General features: G+C 38.1%; 1 protein-coding gene across 1 annotated transcript in view; it reads left to right on the top strand.

Annotated features, from left to right (window-relative positions):
* Positions 1 to 1,537: 1,537 nt before the first annotated feature.
* PCLO (piccolo presynaptic cytomatrix protein) overlaps positions 1,538 to 8,600 on the top strand; it is a 364,389-nt gene continuing 357,326 nt past the window's right edge. Inside the window, 2 exon segments of the mRNA XM_029232881.1 lie at positions 1,538 to 1,832; positions 7,655 to 8,600. The exon segment at positions 7,655 to 8,600 is cut by the window's right edge and continues 414 nt beyond it. Coding sequence (XP_029088714.1) covers positions 1,582 to 1,832; positions 7,655 to 8,600 — 1,197 coding nt within the window. The 5' untranslated portion in view covers positions 1,538 to 1,581.

Here is an 8,600-nt window from a genome sequence, read left to right as displayed (position 1 = left end):
TTGCCCCCATATGTGGCCACTGGACTGTCAGGTTGCCTCAGCTTGATTTGTTTGTATGAAGTGTGAGCATTCTCTTCTTTATTTAAATGAATAACTCTTTGCAGTTTTGACTTTAGAAGTCACATCTCAGCATCTTACAAGAGAATCAGAGTTTTTCTAGGAACTTAGCCAGTAATAATAGTTCATCTGCCAACTAGCCATCTTCCAAAGCAGTAAATTTAGTACAAACTGTTACAACTGTGCCATTATTTAGTTTTGATACAAGTGTAATGCACAATAACAAACTATTATAATGATTATTACAAAACCTAGGAAACTTTCTGAGCAACTCATTCATTTCTGTTTGATTTATTCTTTCGTTCCCAGTTGTTAGCTTTTGATTTTTTAAAATTTCAACAATTGGGACATTAAGTCCACCTTGTTAGGAAATGGGTAGCAAAATTGGGGCTGCAGATCCAGTGCTTAACTAAAACACTCCCTTCCAAAGAGCGCAGTAGCAAGAAAAGAGTATATGTTGGTGGGTGGCTCTGAAAGAGTGGGTATTAGTTATACCTCTGCTGCTAGCCAGCTGTATGACTCTACACAAGTTAATTTTTCTGGGCCCACAGTTGTACAGAAAAGGGTTGAACACACGTCTTAAAAGTTCACACTATTGTAACATTTTAATATTCGACAATCTGGATCTTACTACAGTATCCTATCCGCAATTTCTCCAAATCTTTACTTTTGCGTAGTCCCTTTAGGGAACAACACAGCGGTAAGCATTCAAAAACCTTACCTTCTTACTTATACTGTATCTAAGATTATAAAATAACTGTTCTGGCAAAATTCTAAATGAAAACGGCCAGTTTTATCTCCTTAGGGGAAATTTGTTCCAAAGGTGTCTGGCTTCTCTATTAATCTCCAGTTACCTGAAAACATTCCTAGAATCTTTTAAAGTTCTCCCTTTAAAAAAAAAAAAAAAAAGGAAAAGAAAAAAAACTACAAATCCCATGAGTCAAAGATGGAATGCAAACAGACACCTCCCCTCAAACCCCCTTCCCGGTCCCCTTGAATGTAGTCCGCTAAAACTAGGGTTGAGGCATCCTGAAATATGCCTGAAAGAAACGTCGGCTGTTTTGTTCTGCTTTTTCGCTGTGCTCTCGCTGGGCTCCTTTAAGTCGGTGCTGAGAGTGAGGAAGGATACAGAGCGACGCAGAGTGGGATGGTGCGGGCGCAGGCATCACCTGTTCCAAGAGGGGCATGCGCACTGCGAGGGCGCCGGCGAGGAGGCGGGGCACGGTGGGAGGGGCAGACGGCGCCCGGCTGGCACCGCTCAGATCTGCTTTTCCCCGGCTTGGGGCGCTAAGGCGGCGTCGGGAGTTGTCTTCCGCAAAGGTTGCCTGGCGTTGTCCAACATGGAGGAGTCACTGGCCTCGGTCATCACCTGCAAGAGGGACTAATCTCCGCCTGGTGTTCAGGGACTTCGCCGCCTGCACGCCCGGCGGCAGCCCCCGTCTCCGGTTGCTCCTGCGGCCACGGGCTTCCCGGCGGGGAGGCAGCACAAGAAGGGAGCGCGGTGGCCCCGAGTTTCCCTAAGCCATGGGCAACGAGGCGAGCTTGGAAGGGGAAGGGCTCCCCGAAGGGCTGGCGGCGGCAGTAGCGGCTGCCGGAGAAGGGGCTGGCGGGGCGGGGAGCCCCTTGCACACCGTGACTCCGGCCGGCATGGAGGCGGATCTGAGCCAGCTGAGCGAAGAGGAGAGGAGACAGATCGCTGCTGTCATGTCAAGGGCGCAGGGGCTGCCCAAGGGAAGCATTCCTCCGGCCTCTGCGGAGCCGCCTTCCATGCACAGGCACGCACAGCATGATGTATATGTCCGGGCATATATGTACAGCTTCCCGTGCACATATGTGCCAGCCCGTATGTGCCAGCACGGCAGTACATATATGTCGCCTCCGTTCATTTTATTCTCCCTAATGGGGTGGTGGTAAAGAGAACATAAGCTTTCCGTTGGGCAGGATAAAAATGATGCCTTATAGAGTTTCTGATGGGATAGTCAAGGGTTGCATTCTTGGAACTGTGATTTTAGGTTGTGATTTCTGGCCTTTTGGAACCTTTTCTGTCTAGGGTGGCGTGGAGAGACGCCCTCCAGTGTTTTACTAATCTGGAAGTCTTCCATTAATACAAAACGGACGTGTTAGGAAATGGAGAGAGCTGGGTGTTTACCTGTTTCTGTTTAAACCTCCTCAGTCATTTCGGGGTCTTTCTCTCTGTGAATGATGTCTAAATATTTCTGTAACAATACCTTTAATTCCCCTGGAGGTGATTTGTCTTTCCTTCCCACCCTACCCCCCAGAGGAGAACAGGAGCTGTTTAGGTAGAAGGTATAGAATAAATACACCTTTTATATTCAATGAGAAACCCTAAAATATGTGTGGCATTAAACAGATGGTTTGGTCACAACAGTGCAGGTGCTGTACGTGTATTTATGAATTAGCATATGCTATTTTTTAAACCACCGCTCCTTCATATGGAATAGCATCTTACAGTTTACGGAAGAACATGTGAATTTGTGTTACCTTCAAATTAGTTTCCAGTACATACTTTTAAAGACAAATAGCAACTTGGACAGGCAATTAAGAGCTAATCTATAGTAGTAACATATTCATTTTCCTCTCTAGCTCTCTGTATTCCTCCATCCCAATAAATTAGTTTTCTAATTAGAGTACTAAGAGGGTATAATCACTGTGCCTGCCCTGCCTTTATTTGTTGTAAACAAACCCTTTAACTTTGCACCCTCGTAGCGTGTTCAGAGACAGGACATTCCTCTGTCCGTGGTCCTGAAACCACTCCTACTTTATGATAACCTAACAATTTTCATTAGAGATACTGGAAATATGAAAGATATGGATATAGGTGTAGGCTTTTATCCTGTACTTCATAAAATAAAAACACTTAGGAGCTATAATATAAGTATATACATATAATTTTGTCAGGTAACTAATACAGTAGAAATGTAAAGTGTTTTGTGGATAGTGGCAATGGCAATATGTTTCACATAAAATCTTAAATTTGTAAACTATATCAGGTAAAACCCTATTTTCTTGAAGGGGAACCAACACTACTAGTAAAGACTAGCTTTATTATATTGAATATATTTTTCTGTTTTTAAACTAGTAATATATTGGGCTGTTTCTTTGGTATAAAGCCTTTCTTATCTATTCCCTTAAGAGTACAGTTTATGATATGTACTATTTTCTCTACTGTTTAAAACCTGACTTAGAAAAAATTTTGAATGTTCATATACTAGATTTTTCTAGGGTAATAACGAGGTATAGTACTTTTATTAACCTTTTAGAAATGTATGCCAACTCTTCTACAATTTTTCCTAAGAGGCACAAGCAACAGGTTTAGCATGCTGGTTACAAATACCAAGAAGAGTGTGAGCTTTGATTTCTACATTTCTTCCTTGTTTTCAGAGGGTGGCTAAAAAATATTATCTCAGCCTATGAAAGTGTGGTGTTTTGTTCAGTATTTGTATCAGTTAGCATACTTTTAAAGCTCTCTGTTGATGTTTTTGTTATGGTAGAATTCTTATCAGTAGGTAGTCTGCGGCCTAAACAGTTATTGATGAAAGCTTCATTGAAATATATAAACGTGTCTGATTTTGGTAACCTGCTTATATTTTACTGAGAGATTTCTATAAATGTCTTTAAGTTTGGAAAGTTATTATCCCCATATGTGATAACCAAATACATATTAATTTAAGTATATATAAGAAAGTATATCCAAATCATTCCAAGTTGTAGGAGATTATGTGGTGCGAATTAGGGTGGGCTTTGATTTTTATTTATTTTTTTAAAGAAATAAGGGTTGAGAGCCCAGAGACCTTATTAATTTTAACTGACTCTCAGCCATATGTGCCTTAGTTTCCTTGCTTCTAAATAAGGCAATAATACTTATCTTACTCATCTTGTAGAGCCATAGTAAGGATTAATTAAAATTTGACAGGAACATTTTTGCTTGGATTTTAATTTGAAGGAACCCTATACATATAAAGAGTAGAGATATCAATATCAGCAGTGAATGGCACTGGCAGTGATGGCTGCAGACAAGTTGTATATTGAGTTATTCACTGTTGTGAGTTATTTTGATGTACCTATACTCTTTTACATATGGAGAAGTCAGTGCAATGTACTGGAAATCCTGCCTCCCCTTCCTGCCCACCAGGAGTTAGGATACCAGACTTCGGTGACTAACTAGTTTTATAACCTTGAATTAATTTCTTAGCCTGTTTAAGCCTTGGTATCCTCTGCAATATACAATGAACGGACATTCCTAAAGATGCTTATATTTCTATTATAAAATTGTATGACTTAACGCTGTCAAGTGTCATTGCTTGTTGTGTTACATTTAAAAATATTTTAGTATTCCAACTGCTTTTATATTCTTAGTCTTGAATACATGTTTATCTCATTTGCTGCTGAAACATTTTTTTTCTGTTAACCTGTGAAAGAAAAATTCTAATCTGAGGATGACAATAGTAAAATGAAAAGGGAAGTTGTATAAGACTTGAGTAGTTAGAAACTAGAAGTTAGAGCTTACAAATGAAATGCTTCTGCATTTTCGATTCATTGTCGATCCAGGGAAATGCAATTTTATTATGTCTTCTACTCATTCTGTTTACACCTACGGATGTGTCATATGAGAAGAGCTTTACTGAAAAACACCTCTGATTAGTAGAATATTTAGTAACAATTCTGACTGAATCAGTTATTTTCTTTAGCATTCTTTTAGGCCTCCGCTGCTGGGTAGACACCTCCACAATTGTTTTTCTTCCTAGAGCAGCAAGCCAAAATGAATATGGAATGTTTCCATTTATATCTCACAAGACCTGTAGAAGAATTTAAAGTGAAAAGAATTCAAGAGACGTTAATCTAGAGGGAAACAAAAACCTGATATGTTCATTCATTTGTTCACTCACTGTTATTCATTCATTCATTCATTCATTGATTCATCAAACATTAATACTCATCTACTAGTTACCAGGTTTGGTTCTAGTGATGAAAAGATGAGTGAAACATATCTCTCCCTAGGAATTCATAGTCTAGTACAGAAGACACAGATTGCATTTTGGTCATTCTTCTTTTTAACACAACTGTCATACCACTCAGAAATTCATCAAAAGACATAGTTAGCTAAGACATCTTTATATTTTTGTTTGGTATTAAGCCTGTATCTTCTCTTAATGATTGTCTTTCTATTTTTCCCTCCCAGATCTCCATGTTTGACGTTTATTTACATAATTATAGCAACTAAAACTAAGTTTAAATTGTAGTCTTTATAGCTGTATGGGTATTTTCTCACAGGGCGATTCTATAATATAATAGAACTTAATATTCATAGGAAGTACATGCAGTTATAGTTTCTAATTCAAGTAGCTTCCTTTAACTTTTGGTATTTATTGTTGTCACAAATATTTGGTATTCACAAAATTTATTTGTTTTGTACGTATGTTGGATTAAGTGAAATATCACAAAAACAGTGATTAAGTTTAATAGTATTTTCAAGAGAGCACAGTTAAGAATAGGTTTTTTGGGTATTCGTTTAAATATAGATTTCTTTAATAAAATGCCTAAACGCTTATAGGATAGTTCCTAAGCATCTACCCCTCAAGGGAATGGTAAACTTTATTAATTGAATATGGAACATTTCTAGAATAATGTGATTATCTAAACAGTGGAGCTTTTTGAAAATAATCTATTTGGGGTTGTTTACTATGGTTCTTTTGCCTTCATACGGAAGGGAGCACATAATGAGGCCTATAAGGAAACATTCAAAATTATTTTCCCCAATGGAAATATGTAGCAGTGTGTTTTGAAAGATATCTTAGAACTGTTGGAATCAATTAGGATAATAATTTTAGTTCCTTATTTAAGTACAGGCTTCAGGGACATGGTAGTATCTAAAGTTTTTGTAACCTTTTTTCCTGGAGGAAATGGCCAGAACTAAGAATTGTATTTATTCACCTTTTATTAGAAAATCATTTTGTGGCATACATTGCCATTTATAGATTATTTTCTTCCTGACCCTTTGCTATTTAGAAGTAATACTTCTGTGTTTCTTCCTACTATGCCTTACATCTTGATCTATACTCAAATTTCTGTATCATCAAATTTCTGTATCATGGTAGTTTAAAAACTTAATTCATAATAAGTACCAGACGACCTGAAATGAAAAAGTTATAGTCTGGTCCGTTAGCAGGTAAATTTTATTCCAACAAATTAAAACCTATAGAACTTTATTGTGATCATCTCATATTTTAAGTGCTACTGAATCACTCTGTTTATCTCTTTTTCTTTTAATTAAAAAGAAATCTTTTCCAAAATTAATGTTACATATATCAAACAAAGTACTTATAATTTGATTTATTCCATAATTCTAGTGCAGCATGTTCTTATTAGTTGCAATTTTATCAGTAAAAAATAGCTTGTTTAAAATTTAACGTACTTGGTAAAAGTGTATATGAGAAACAAGTATTTTAATTATTGAGCCATAGTCATTTAAAATTGATGTTTCCAAAACTATTTTAAAAATATCCATCTTGTGTATTTGTCTATGAGTTAGAAGAAATCTTGCAAATTAATTACTTGTTGCATTTTTAAGTCATTGTCAATAATAATGACTAATTAACAATGGTAATAGTAAGTGTTGTAGAAAACATTAAGAGATCATTATGTTTTTTCTTCCTTTGAGGAAGGTAACAGTACTTTTCAAAAGTGGGGTCACAACCAGATTGTTGCTATTTGTACATCAGGCTACGTATGTCTCAAGATGCTTTAAGCATCATATTGTTACATAGAGAGATCTCAGATTAAGAATGCTATTGGAAAAATAATTGAATGATACAACACTGTTCTTCCACAAGAAAGAATTCTTTCTCAGAATTTTCTAATTAAAGTAGGAATTCTTACTCTGTAAAGTTTAACAAGGACAATATTTGATAGATGTTACCTTTTTTGACAGATACTCTGTCAAAACTTGAATAGATGATCAGCTTTTTCAGAGTTCCTGAACAACCTCCTTTACCAGGTCCTGTGATGTCATGTTGTATGTCTTATGTAGCTAATGTAAATTCTAATATTAAGTAAAAAACAAAACAAAAAACAGTTGCAGCAATCTCATTTAAAAATGAATATTTTCACTTCTTAGTGTGCTGGTATTTGGGAGGCTAACATTCCTTGACGATAACTTTTGGTTAAAAAGGATACGTCCTGTGAGCATAAAAGTACTGGAACATGGCTTTGCATTGATCTGTTGAGTTAATATGTTTAAATAGGTTTGAAGTATGGCTAGATTCTATTAAGTAAATATAAATTATTTTTATTATAAATATTTTCTAACTAGATATCTTAATAGTTGATTACTTATAGTAGCAAGTATGGGGTTTTTTCCCCTTCCTCTTCACTTCCGTGTTGAAAATCTGTATCCATGTAAAGAAAGTAACAAAGACATTAAAAATTTTATGATTACTTATAGGATGCTGCAAAAATGGATTTTAGTTATATTTATGCATCATAATTTTGAAGATGCAAGAAAGTAATGGGTTTTAAATATTATTTTGAGTTGTGATAGTTTCCATTATTTTCACTTCTTTTTGTTTCATTCTTCTAGGAAACAAGAGTTGGATAGTAGTGAATCTCCAAAGCAGCCAGGAAAACCGCCGGACCCAGGGCGTCCAGTTCAGCCTGGTCTCAGTAAAAGTAGAACTACAGACACTCTGAGGTCAGAGCAGAAATTGCCTGGAAGGAGTCCTTCCACTATTAGCTTGAAAGAATCGAAATCCAGAACTGATTTTAAGGAAGAGCACAAGTCTAGTATGATGCCTGGCTTCCTCTCAGAGGTTAATCCTTTAAGTGCTGTCTCCTCTGTTGTAAATAAATTCAGTCCTTTTGATTTGATATCAGACCCTGATGCCTCCCAGGAAGAAGCCTCCAAGAAACAAAAAATATCTCAGAAGGAACAAGGAAAACCTGAAGGAATCACAAAGCCTCCATCACAGCAACAGTCACCCAAGCCAGTTCCTAAGCAGCCAGGACCTGTGAGGGCCCTGCTTCAGCAGGACGGTTCTCCCAAATCCGTGTCTCCTCAGCAGCCAGAAAAAATTAAATCACAACCTCCAGAAACAGGAAAGCCAACTCAGGGCCTCACCCAGGCTCCTCAGACAGACCAGGCAAAATTGCCACTTCAAAGAGATGCAGCCAGGCCTCAGACTAAACAGACAGATACAGTAAGGGGAGAGTCAGTTAAACCCTCACTGCAAAGCCCATCCAAGCCACCTATTCACCAAGTAAGTCCTGGAAAGCCTCCAGCCCAGCAGCCTGGACCTGGAAAACTTTCCACACCACAGCCTGGGCCTGCAAAGCCCTCAGCTCAGCAGCCAGGGCCAACGAAGGCCCTAGCTCAACAGCCAGGGACCCCAAAGACCCCGGCCCAGCCACCAGGAACAGCAAAGCCTGCAGCTCAGCAGCCTGGGCCAAAGTCTCCAGCTCAGCCTCCTGGGCCTGCAAAGTCTCCAGCTCAGCCTCCTGGGCCTGCAAAGACTCCAGCTCAGCCTCCT

The sequence above is a fragment of the Monodon monoceros genome, unplaced genomic scaffold, assembly GCF_005190385.1.
Source record: "Monodon monoceros isolate NGI ecotype Baffin Bay Population unplaced genomic scaffold, NGI_Narwhal_1 Super_Scaffold_2, whole genome shotgun sequence".
NCBI lineage: Eukaryota > Metazoa > Chordata > Mammalia > Artiodactyla > Monodontidae > Monodon > Monodon monoceros.
Note: the sequence above shows the minus strand (reverse complement) of the source record. Positions and strands in the feature narration are given on the sequence as shown.